Source organism: Trichechus manatus, unplaced genomic scaffold (genome assembly GCF_000243295.1).
Source record: "Trichechus manatus latirostris isolate Lorelei unplaced genomic scaffold, TriManLat1.0 scaffold00222, whole genome shotgun sequence".
NCBI lineage: Eukaryota > Metazoa > Chordata > Mammalia > Sirenia > Trichechidae > Trichechus > Trichechus manatus.
This window is the reverse complement of record NW_004444158.1, coordinates 2596439-2609570: the sequence shown is the minus strand read 5'-3', so window position 1 is coordinate 2609570 and position 13132 is coordinate 2596439. Positions and strand designations below refer to the sequence as shown.

The 13132-nt window shown below is 39.2% G+C and overlaps 1 protein-coding gene across 6 annotated transcripts in view; it reads right to left on the bottom strand.

Moving 5' to 3' along the window:
• Positions 1–13132, bottom strand: part of MYOM1 (myomesin 1) — a 191192-nt gene that overhangs the window by 20160 nt on the left and 157900 nt on the right. For all 6 annotated transcript variants that reach the window (XM_023742890.1, XM_023742888.1, XM_004388930.2 and 3 more), the window contains 4 exons: positions 5166–5302; positions 2793–2937; positions 2005–2064; positions 1651–1718 (listed from right to left, as the gene is read on the bottom strand). In XM_023742890.1, coding sequence (XP_023598658.1) covers positions 1651–1718; positions 2005–2064; positions 2793–2937; positions 5166–5302 — 410 coding nt within the window. The remainder of the gene's footprint in view (positions 1–1650; positions 1719–2004; positions 2065–2792; positions 2938–5165; positions 5303–13132) is intronic.

The window sequence follows — 13132 nt, the reverse complement described above, 5'->3', positions numbered from 1 at the left end:
GGGCACCATCTAGTTGTACTGAACTCAGTTTGGTGGAGGCCGTGGTAGTTGTGGTCCATTAGTCCTTTGGACTAATCTTTCCCTTGTATCTTGTTTTCTTCATTCTCCCTTGCTCCCGAAGGGTGAGACCAGTAGAGTATCTTAGGTGGCTGCTCACAGGCTTTTAAGACCACAGGTGCTACTGAGGGTTAGGGTTTTAGCTGCTGCCTAAGAAAGATTTTCTCAAGAGCCATTGCCAGGCTGTGAGAAAGACTGAGCAGGTTTTTAATATTGTATTGGGCGTTAAGAATGTACTCCCGTTTTCTATGGTTTCCTGAGAGTTAAAACCTAGAATTGATTTTTCTTCTCTATTTCTGGTAGACTGCTGTTTCTTTGAACTTATAATATCTAGTAGAGACTGGGAGGGCTGTGGTGGTCCGGTAGTGCAGAATTCTTGCCTTCCATGTTAAAGACTCAGGTTTGATTCCCAGCCAACATGCCTCATGCCAGTGCCCACCTGTCAGTGGAGGTTTGAGTGCTGTTATGATGCTGAAGGAGTTTTAGTGGAGTTTCCAGACTATGATGGACTAGGAAGAAAGGTCCCATGATCTACTTCCAAAAATCAGCCAGTGAAAACTCTACAGATGACAATGGTCCGATCCACAACTGATCACGGGGATGGTGCAGGACCTAGCAGCATTTCATTTCACTGTTCATGAGGTCACCGTAAGTCAGGGGCTGACCCAACAGCAGCCAGTAAGAAGTAGAAGCTGGAGCACTTGGGTTCCGGCTTTCATAATGACAACTGCATGCCCAACACAAAAGCCAGGCTTCTGCTTTTGAGTTGCTATCAGCCATCACAACCTTCACACTCCAACCTCATCCAAAAGTTCCTTATCTAACATATTTTTGATGATAACACCATATGCTAAGGAAAAGGAGCCTTGGTGGTGCAGTGGTTAAGTCCTCGGCTGCTAACCGAAAGGTTGGCGGTTCAAACCCATTAGCCACTCCACGGGAGAAAGATGTGGCAGTCTGCTTCTATACATTACAGCCTTGGAAATCCTATGGGGCAGTTCTACTCTGTCCTCAAGCGTTGCTATGAGTCAGAAGGTACAAAATGGTTTAGAATGCTATTTAGATTTTCTAAAAATTTCCAAAGGCCTGATAAGACCATTGGTTGTGAGCTGCAAACTCTACACTGAACCTCTCTATCAAGGCAGCACAGTGGTTTCAGAACCAGTAGCAGAGCTGGGGACTCTAAAAAGTCCTGATTGTCACACAGTTAGATAGGAAGTTGCTAAATCTCCACAGAAAAAAATTGTAGCTGGAATGATTCTGGCATAGATACCACTTAGAATGCAGATTTGGCTTGAAACGAAAGACAATGTGAGATTTTTCTGAGATTAATAATTAATAAAAGACTTTGTGTCCTTATTAACTACGGCATGGGTAACAAATGGGAGTGATCATCTTGCCTTTCCATGTTTTTATGTTTTATTTTAAATGTTTCTTACCAACCAGAGGTTACAGGAGCATTTAACAGAAAGGCTGTGTTGCTTATCATAGTGGTGCAAATGGAGGAGATGAAAAACTGATCTTCCTTTCTCCACATTCTATTTTATCTTTATTTCACTTGAGTCAAATATTAAAAATTTATCTACCACTTACCTTGCATTTCAATAGTACGTTACAGTCACTTGTCACTTCCCAGCTCAAATACTCAGCAAAATGCGGACCTACAAAATTTGAAATGACATCAGCAATCACTTTATTAATCACAAGTGCAAAATCAAAGTTCATTTTTAAATCACAAGGTATATTATATTTGAAATCAAAATTAAAAAATTCTAGATTCGGTGTTTAAGTATTTTAAATGGAAACATGTTTAATACATAAATATTTTCAATTGTTTTTATATGTTCACATATATTATTATACTCATTTTAATTTGTTATGGAAATAATCTTAGAATATTTTGTTCAAAAAACTGGTTTTTCTCTTTACTCACTGCCTATTTTTTACCTTGTTTCCTGATCCATTCTTGCCGCTGGAATTCAGCTTCTTTCTGGAGTTTTTTATAAGCTAGAAATTGGAAACAAGAAGTATGAAATTGAGTTGAGCAGTATAAACATACATGCCAGACACTGTGCTAAGTGATTTATATTCATTATTAGAACATTCTCCCATTGTGACAACCCCAGTGGTTTTCAATCTTTATAGATGGAGAAACAGACTTAAAAAGGCTAAGTAACTTGTCCAAGGTCATAAAGCTAGGAAATTGTGAAATAGAATCAGATGTTGCAATTGCAGAGATCTGAAAATGCCACACTTTAAATCTTGGTGGTTTCCACCAGGGCTTAGGTCAGCTGACATACTACAGTCTAGCTATAATGTATGATCAGTAGATTCGGCATGCACTGTTTCTGCATTTTTTTCCTTCTCAATTTAAATACTTTAAAGTAAGAATGCCTTAAAAAACAGTACCACAGTTTGTTTCTGAGACACATATACAGTCTTAGTTATATTACAGTCTTCTTCACTGGAGGATTTTAGAAATAAATACTTATTTACATATGAGATCATTTAAATGCAGTCTTGCCTATGGGCCAGGGATAAATTTGGTGTCCTTTTAAATTAACTTTAATTTCTATGATTCTGTGGAAAGTAGAAACTGAAAATTGTGTTTCAAATATTGGAATTCAATCAAGAAACAGTTCCTACTTCCCTTCACATGACCACTTCGTGCCATGGAGTATCGGCACTGAAAAGGAGAGCAAAGTCTTCCAGTTAATATTCCACAAGACTCTTACCATCGTCAATGAGAACAAGAGTAGAATGGCCAGTTGCTTTTCCATCCTGCAGCTGGAAAGTATATGTACCTTCATCTTCGTCCTGTAGCTTCTCCATGAACATTTCAATTATACCAGTGTTTCGGTCAATATGCATCTTATATTTCTTCAATGCAAACAGGAAAAGACAGAGAAATCAGTGAAATAGGTATTTCATTTTGATAACAATGGGCCTGGTGAAATAAAAATAAACCACAAAGAATTATAACTTTACTAAAATTTCTTGATAACATTCTTTTTTAAGATGAGCGAGTCTTCCAAATCTTTTTCCCAAGGAAAAGGAAAATACAATGTGGAATATAAGACCATTAATTCAGAGTAGTTGGTTAGAGGATGACCAGAATTAATTACTACAAGGTCTGAAATTTAACTTATTAAATATAAATAAAGTTTTGTTATTGCAAGTCACAGAATGTTTTCAAGTTATTTTTAGATTCCCATTTGCTCTCCAGATTACGTTATTTTTAATTAGCAGAATAATGCAAAACTACCAACGGCACGAGGCAAGTGCTGCCTACAGTTTCACGTAATTCACTGCTATGTCCCCAGTGTCTACTACATGGGTGGATATAGCAGGCAATCAATAAATATTTGCTAAATTAATATACGACTAAAAGATACTTTGAAAGCATTTGAAATCCACTTGCTCTTAATGAATTAAAATTGCTCTATTAGACTGCTTATTTTATCACATTGCTTGAACAACTTTTTTTCCAGAGGGTGAAGACAGATCTAGTTCCTATGCATACAAGCACAAATTTCACAATAGGTTTGAGTTAATGAAGTTTTGCCATAAGATATCACAGAATATAGGCACAGATCTGGGCCCAAGTCTGTGGTGCCATTAAAGCTCCAGAGCTTCCCCTGCTGAAGCCAGTCTCTGGCTGAGACCACATTTCTGCTTGGCTTCCCTGCCCCTCCCCTCAGCCTGCTTTCCTCCTCCCTTCTCCTAACAGCACTCCCCCAGTAGACCACTCCAATGAGAATCTCTATTTCAGACTCTCTTTTGGGGGAACCTGACCTAAGACAGTAATTTTCCACTAATGAAACAGTATGGTTAGAGGCAACTGCCATGACAACCAACAGCTCTTCCACTACAGTGTGTGTTGTGTGTGTGTCTGTATGTGTGTGCACACATGGACACGTGAAGAGGAGTGTGTGTACACACATGTGCCTGAGTGTCTGCTCAATGGCTGTGGTGGCAGACAGTGCTGCCGACAATGCCTTTCATTCCTCTCCGTTGGCCAGGTGGTGATCATACCAGCAGATGAGAACATTTTTGAAAATAGGAAGGAGAAAGGCCACACTGGACACGTAAGTGACTTATTCTGGCTCTAGATACAGTTAGCATATGAGTTCAAAAGGAATATACTGTATACTCTTCTGCTATTTACATAAATCATCTTCTACCTCACTAGTGGATTCTCAAATGTTTTAAAAATATATCTCATTGGGTTGCTAACAATGGCCACAAGCTACACCTCCTTGTCCTTCTCTCAATTTCCCATTTACACCTGTGATTGCATGAGGGAGTGCCAGAGCCACTGAGCTGAAGTCCTTCAGAACCACCGGGCGCCGATACCCCACTGGCTGTGATGATGTCTGCGGGAGGACAATACAGCTCCCATGTCATAATACTATCTATAAAAACTTGTTTATGTTAAACGCAAACAAAGATAGTATAGGGATAGAAAGTCCAAGTTCTGCTACTAAAATAAAAATAAATGTATGTGTGTGTACAGATGTACATATACATATTCACTTATGTAAAAACAGACAGACACAAAAATGTAGAAAGAAGACCAAAAAGTATATACCAACGTGTATATCAAAAAGTTTTAAGAATGTGTGATTTTTTTTTTACCATGAGTATATACTGTATTTTTAACCAGAAAAGCAATACAAGATCTTTTTATTGCTTTTTTTTTGAGCCATTGGAACAATAGAGGCCATTTCCTCAGTATAAAGCATCAAGTCTTTGCTGGGGTTATGCTAGTTCAGGTAAGGGTACTGGCTCCTTTGCCTTCTCAGGTGAGCAGCTCTATTTTCATAGGTGACCATACTTATTGGAGTGCTTGAGGTAATTTTGGTTTATGACTGTTGACTTGTGAACATTCTTATTAGCACCCCCTTTCACTCTCAGAAGTGCCCTAGTTTGGATAATAAGATGTAGTCAATCTATATTTTCCCTCCACATTTTTTACCTGAGGATATGATTTAAATTCCCCTCATTCCACTGCCCAGTGGTTTTTACAACTTACCTGTATTCTAACAGGGCTTCCCCTAGGTATTCTACAACAATATGCTTAAAAATCTAAAAAGTGTAAAACTTACCGGCCCCTCAAAAATTTCTTTGTCGTTAAATATGTAGCTGACTTTGGCGTTGCCAGACAACTTCTCAGCCTGCATCCAAAACCGGACCTGCCCCTTCTCCAAAATTTCAACTGCCAACTCTGATTTAATGGGGACAGCTACGAAAAATAAAAGCAGAAATAGTAACAATATTAGTAAAAAATTGTACTGATACTGATTTTCCAACAAGTGAAAAATAACCAATGAAAATTGAGATGTAGTACTTGGCTTCTTTCATACACCTGGAGGCAGGGAGAGCATTCTAGGGAGAGCGTCACACCAAGGGACACAAGACCTGGGTTCTAATCCAGGGACTGTCATTTTGGACAAGTCTCTCACCTTCTCTGAGTTGCCTCAACTACATAAATGAGGAAGATGAACTTAACTTCTCAGGGCCCTTCTAACATCTGCCTCTATCCCCTGCGGCTGTTGTTGCTGTCGGTAGGTGCCATCAAGTCAGTTCAGACTCATAGCAACCCTATGTACAACAGAACAAAACACCATCCTCACAATTGTTGTTATGCTTGGCTCACTGTTGCAGCCACAGTGTCCATCCATGTTGTTGAGGGTCTTCCTCTTTTTCGCTGACCCTCTACTTTACCAAGCATGATGTCCTCCTCCTGATAACATGTCCAAAGTACATATGCTTCTAAAGAGCATTCTAGCTGTGCTTCTTCCAAGTCAGACTTGTTCGTTCTTCTGGCAGTCCATGGCATATGCAATATTCTTCGCCAACACATAATCCAAAGGCATCAATTGGTTAGGTTTACTGAGGGGCAATAACAAGGAGTGATGAAAAGAGTCCTGGACTGGTCCCAGAAGAGTTGGAGACTAGTTCAAGTTCTGCTAATAACAAACTGCATAATATTAGGTACCTGCTTCATGTCTCTGGGCCTCACCTGACTTGTCTATAAATATAATGTCTGTAAACATCCTAATTAGCCAAGATATTGTCCAGCTCTAACATTCTATGATTTATTATCTTAATCACTTCAAAGTATTTGGGAAGGAGTGAAATGTTGTTTTTTCCAACAATTTAACTCACTTTGGGAGTACTTTTAAATGTTTTTAAATGAGTTTTAAAAAATGATTTTGACCATATACTGTATAAGATCAACTAGCTTCTCATTTAAACCCTATCCATCCCAATGGTACACCAGTTCATTTTACTTCTAAGACCAAACAAAATACTTAGAGGCAAATAAGTGAGTCACTATCGAGGAGTTATATTAAAATACATCATAGCTTGCTTCACATAGAGGGTGAAGCAGCCATTTGGTATCTCTGATTTACAACAGTGTCACTTCAGCCATTTGAGTCTGAGTGAAATTTAGTGAGTTGGCTGTTATCTCTCGAGATAAGTTTTTAAAATTTCTTGTAGCTGGAAAATGTTCTCTAGAATGGCTCCTCCAACTAAAGGTGGTTCCAGGGCATACTTTGTGGAAAAACACGATTGTTTCTCGAAGTTTAGTTTGTCTTTATCTTCCTTCAGGGGAATCATCACCATTTACTTTCTCTAAACTGTGCTTAAACCTCTCTTAAAATTTTAGCATGTGGTACATTTTAAATTACAAATTTCCCAAACTTGTACCAAATGTAAATTAATACTTCTTTGTATTTATCCTAAAACGACCTTTTTCAAGCTTCAAGGGATGCCTTTTATTTGCATTATTCCATATTCATTAAAAAATTCAGTTTAGATTCATCCATTTCAGAACTGAAAGGAGGCTTAGGCATCATCTACTGAGGTAGACAGAGATGGGTTTGGAGTCATATTACTATCTTGAACAGCGACTCTCCTCCTTAAACCTCGTTTTCCTCACCTGCTTGAGTGGATATTTTCATCCTCACAAGGCTATTGAGTAGTGATAGAGTACATTAAGACACTGTGACTAACGGCCAGTGCTCACTTCCTGCCCTGACTTCACTGATGAGAACGCTGAGTCCCAGGAAGGTTTAGTACCAGAGGTGAGAGGAGAATTACAATCTCCTCTCTTGAGCCTAGGGTTATTTCCTCCATTCTACATTCCTCCTGGTGCTGGGCTGTCCACTCTGAGAACATGGGTGGTATTCCAGTGTGAACGTAATGTCTGAGGAAAGCAGAGGATGGACAGACCCTGGTATGAGGAGAGCAGACTGTTTTCTCCCAACAGGATGCTCATGCTTGCTACTAGTAAGTCTTGAGGGAAGTGGAAAGTAGATTCTCTTCTAGAAAGGTCTGAGATCCCATTCTGGGGAATCTAATATATGAGTGATGTGATGATCTTATAGGTTGTGGGGGCCATTGGCCTGGAAAAGAGGCCTAGAGTGTCAGTGGTGTGGAAGGGGGACAGCCCCTGAAAGCCTCGGCCTCCCTTATTGCTCACTGTCTTCTCTGACTAATAAGAATATTGTCTAGGGGAATGCTGGCCACCAGAAATCACCACAGATGGCACAGTGGCCAATATGGCAGGCACACACACATAGACAGCCCCGTGTGTTTAGGGGAACAGGCTCCAGGGTCAGACTTCCTGGGTTTAATCCCACATACTGGCTGTGTGAGTCTGGTCTAGCTACTTAACTCTCTGGGCCTCACTTTGTTCATCTCTAAAATCAAGTTACCATAGTGCCGACCCCTTTAAGGTCATTGTGGGGTTTAAATGATACAACCGATTTAAGGACCCTACAAAGAGCCTGGCATATAGTAAGTGCTCTATAAATGTTGACTATTATTATTTTGGTACCTCTTTCCTCCTCCAGTTGCTTCAACAATACCCTACAACCACCCATTGTAAAATATAATATATTGACATTTATGTATATGTACTTGTGTATATCTTCACACATATAGTACATGTATGTGTATAAATGGGATAATAACCAACGTCCACAAATAAAGACATATTTTGCAAAGTGTTGTTGATAATAGTGAAATATATTACACCCCCCCCACAAATCTTGAATTTCTACGATATACATATGTACATATATATAGAGAGAAAGAGAGAAATGAGCTTCCTTTCCACACGGTAAATGCTGGTAAGACAGACTATTTTCTGTTTTTAGTTTCATATATATATATATATATATATATTTTTTTTTTTTTTTTTTTCTTCTCCTTCTTCTCACCTCTAAACTTCCTTAGGCTTTCTTCTCTGGAAGTTAATTTGCTCCAGCAAAATAAACGCTATTTGTAGGTTTAAGGCATATGTTTAATAGTTTCCAAAATATTTTTGAAAATAGCTTAAAATAGGAGAATTTACAGTGCAAAAGGATAAAGGAACACCACAGTCTCTTTACATTCTGTAAGAAACAAGGCCAATTTAGAAACTTACAAAATCTCAAGAAAATGACTTAATACCTGTCAACCTTTACTAAGAGGGTATGAGTATACTTTGAGAAATTAGATATGCTGCTTTGACCCTATTATCAGCTTTCTGAAAATATTCCTGCAGTGACCTGATTGATCTGATAGTGGTCAGGGGAAAAAGAAACTAGAGCTGGAATATTTAAAATGCCTCTTCAGTGGGCTGGGAAAAACTCCCTTGGGTTTGGATAGTTGATACCTGCATGTCAGGGTTGTAGACACACTCTAGGGCTCCCTCTCTGTGCCTAACAAGCTATCATGCTGCTCTCATCAAAGTGCACCTGAGTTTGTTTGTTGCTCCTTCTCTCCTAGAACCAATAGCTAAAGTCCTTACGCTTATGCAAAATAAAATATCTCAGAATAAATGACAGTAATACCAGGCAATTACCAGTGCCTTAATTAACTCTACCTCTAAGTTCAGATGGCCACTGAACGCCAGGAGGTCTGGCGTCTTGTCTCTGCGCTGACTCTCCATCTTTTATCATCTCCATCCTTACGGCTAAACGTAAATGTTGTTTGGACTGGCTGTTGCCAAGCCATTTAATCAGTGTTTATTGTCTGACTAACTATATTAATAGGTGCTGCTGTTTCTCTCTATTGCTACCGATGTTTGAGAGTGGACGGTGCAAACATGACTGGGGTCTGCCTCTCTTTTCAAGCTCTGACTATGTTCAGCACAGAGACCCTTTCTTCTACTGCCTGCCTCATGGTCCTATGAGGATAAAGGGAAAAGAAGAGCATATCCTCTGTGGCTCAGAGACAGATCTCCCACTCCTAGTAGTCGGTTCTTCAAGGGTCACTGTTTAAATTAATATGTATTTTTTACATATTACAGTTAAAGGATAAACTGATACCATGTTTATTAACCCTTAGAGCATTTCTATATGGTAATTCCTATAAACTATTATGGAGTCCCTGGGTGGTGCAAATGGTTAACGTGCTTGGCTGCTAACTGAAATGTTGGAGGTTCGAGTTCACCCAGAGGGCGACTTAGAAGCAAGGTCTGGTGATCTGTTTCTGAAAAGTCAGTCAGTGAACACCCTATGGAGCCTATGCACAACCAAACACCTCATGGTATTTGTTTTCTTGGTTTGGAGATTTAAGGGTATGGTTTCATGGGACATCCCAGTCAACTGGCCTAATGTTTTTAGTGTTTCTGTTCTACCTCCTCATTCACTGCATAGTGCCTGGGGTGTTAAAAGCTTGTGAGCTGCCATCCAAGGTACAAAAAATGGTCTCTATTCTTCTGGAACAACAGAGGAAGAAGAAGAGGCAGGAATAGGAGGAGTATATGGAATGTGTGGCTAATTGCCTCAATGAATAACTGTCTCTTTTGCCATGAGACCAGAAGAACTGGATTGTGCCTCGCTACCATTACTGAACGTTTTGATCGAAGATTCTATTAAAAAAATCCTGATCAAAAGAGGAAAAAATGTGGAACAAAATTTCAAATTCTCATAGACTTTAGACTTTCTGGAGCTTCAGCGGGATGACCCCTGAAACTACTGCCTGAGATAATCGTTAAACCTGAAACTGAAACCTCAAACTAAACCTCAAACCAAATAGTAGTTTAGCTTAATTAGTAAAAAAAAAAAAAGTCTGCCTTGAGCATTGTGCTCTTTTAAAGAATTATCTATATGGGATCAAATTGACAACAGCAACTCAAAAGGTTAGATGAGAAGTTTAGGGGCAATGAGACTATCTTAATGGTAGTGGAATAATTTGGAAATGGATAGCGAGAATGGTTGCACAACATGAAGGTAACCAGTGTAACTGAATTGTATATGTAGAAATTGTTGAATTGGTGTATGTTTTACTGTGCATATTTCTACAAAAAAAAAAAAAGGAAAAAACAAACAAAATCCTATGGAGCACAGTTCTACTCTGACACACATGGAGTCACTGTGAGTCAGAGCTGACTCAATGGCAACTGTTTTTTGTTTTGTTTTAATAAACTATTACAATAGCCATTCCTGAAAAAAAAAAAAAAAGCAAGGCCCAGAAAAGAGTAAATCAAAAGTACAAAGCGAATCCAGGCCAAACCTTTACCTTCAACACAATTTTAAAAATCAACTTTTAAAACCCCATTTGTGATATTACTTTGCCAGTTTTATGGTGAATAAACATACAGGCAAGAATTGGCTTGTCTGATATGCTATGGAAAAGGTTTTCCCCTAGAATTCAGAAGGCTGCATGCTACCTTCAAAACACATAGGCCACTCTACTCTGAACAAAGACCATTTTGAGAACAGTACACCTGAGGCCAACAGGCACCAACCCTTAGCCTCAAAATCAAAGAAGTCATTCCCTGGAAATGTAAGAGAAGGTAGGCAATTGGCTCTAGGGCAGCGTTTTTGTTTGTTTGCTAATCATAGCCTCCACTTAGAATTTAGTCAAAGTGATGGGCCCTCTCCCTAGAAAAATACACATATACAAATGTACAAAGTTTTGTCTACAGTCTGGGGTAGGTATATAGTTTTCTGCATTCCTGAAACTCCTGTATTAGTGAAGTAGTTATATTTTAGGTATTAGGGAGTGAAAAAAATTCCCCATTTTACTAGAATGAATGTATGCTGTCATTCTCTGTTTGCTCAAGCTCTAGGGTATAACTTTCTGGATGCTTCTCTACTTTGGCCAAAAGGTACTAAAGACAAGAGATCCTATCAGATCAGTGGAACTTTCAGGGTGTCATTTCAGACTTCTTTCTGTTCTCTTAGGTGTCAGTTGTGGAATTTAATTGTTTATGCTGAAAGCGCTTCATTAAAGGGTTTGCTAGAAAGTTCAGAGGGATTCTTTTTCTGACCAAGGCAACTTTATCTTATTTTCCGGGAGTTTCAAATGGAAGGTATTGTCTTTATTTAGAGATACGACTCTTTTATTAAGTTACTTCTACTAAATTACTTACGAAGAGATTACTTTGCTGAAAAGACATGTTGCTGTTGTTAGGTGCTGTTGAGTTGGTTCCGACTCCTAGCGACCCTACGTACAACACAAACAGTGCCTGCACCACCCTCACAATCTTTCGCTATATTTGAGCCATTGTTGCAGCCAGTGTCAATCCCTCTCATTGAGGGTCTTCCTCTTTCTTCTGACCCTCTGAACTTTACCAAGCATGATGTTCTTCTCCAGGGATTGGTCCCTGCTGAGAACATGTGCAAACTATGTGAGATGAAGTCTCACCATCCTCGCTTCTAAGGAACATTCTGGGTGTACTTCTTCCAAGACAGATCTGTTCGTTCTTCTGGCAGTCCTCGGTATATTCAGTGTTCTTTGCCAACATCATAATTCAAAGGCATCAATTCTTCTTTGGTCTTCCTTATTCACTGTCCAGCTTTCACACGTATATGAGGTGATTGAAAATACCATGGCTTGGGTCAGGTGCACCTTAGTCTTCAAGGTGACATCTTTGCTTTTTAATACATTGAAGAGGTCTTTTGCAGCAGATTTGCCCAATGCAATGGGTCCTTTAATTTCTCTTTGACTGCTGCTTCCATAGGCATTGATTGTGGATCCAAGTAAAATGAAGTCCTTGACAACTTCAATACTTTCTCCATTTATCATGATGTTGCTTATTGGTCCAGTTGTGAGGATTTTCGGCCTCTGTATGTTAAGGTGCAATCCATACTGAAGGCTATAGTCTTTGATCTTCACCAGTAAGTGCTTAAAGTTCTCTTCACTTTCAGCAAGCAAGGTTGTGTTATCTGCATACTGCAGGTTGTTAATGAGTCTCCCTCCAATCCTTACTCCCGTTCTTCTTCATATAGTCCAGTTTTTCAGATTGTTTCCTAAGCATACAGACTGAATAAGTATGGTAGAAGGATACAACCCTGACTCACACCTTTCCTGATTTTAAACACACAGTATTTCCTTGTTCTGTTTGAACGACTGCCTCTTGATCTATGTACAGGTTCCTCATGAGCACAACTAAGTGTTCTGGAATTCCCATTCTTTGCAATACTATCCATAATTGGTTATGATCCACACAGTCAAATGCCTTTGCATAGTCAATAAACAACAGGTAAACATCTTTCTGGTATTCTCTGCTTTCAACTAAGACCCATCTAACATCAGCAATGATATCCCTGGTTCCATGTCCTCTTCTGAATCTGGCCTGAATTTTTGGCAGTTCCCTGTCAATGTACTGCTGCAACCACTTTTGAATTTTACTTGCATGTGATATTAATGATATTGTTCAATAATTTCCACATTCCTGGATCACCTTTCTTTGGACTAGGCACATATATGGGTCTCTTCCAGTCAGTTGGCCAGGTAGCTGTCTTCCAGATTTCTTGGCATAGGAGAGTGAGTACTTCCTGCGTTGCATCTATTAGTTGAAACATCTTAGTTGGTATTCTGTCAATTCCTGGAACCTTGTTTTTCACCAATGCCTTCAGTGCAGCTTAGACTTCTTCCTTCAGTACCATCGGTTCCTGATCATATACTATCTCCTGAAATGATTGAACATCGACCAGTTCTTTTTGGTACAGTGACTTTGTGTATTCCTTCCATCTTCCTTTGATGCTTCCTGCGTTGTTCAATATTTTGCCCATAGAATCCTTCAATATTGCAACTCGAGGCTTGAATTTTTTCTTCAGTTCTTTCA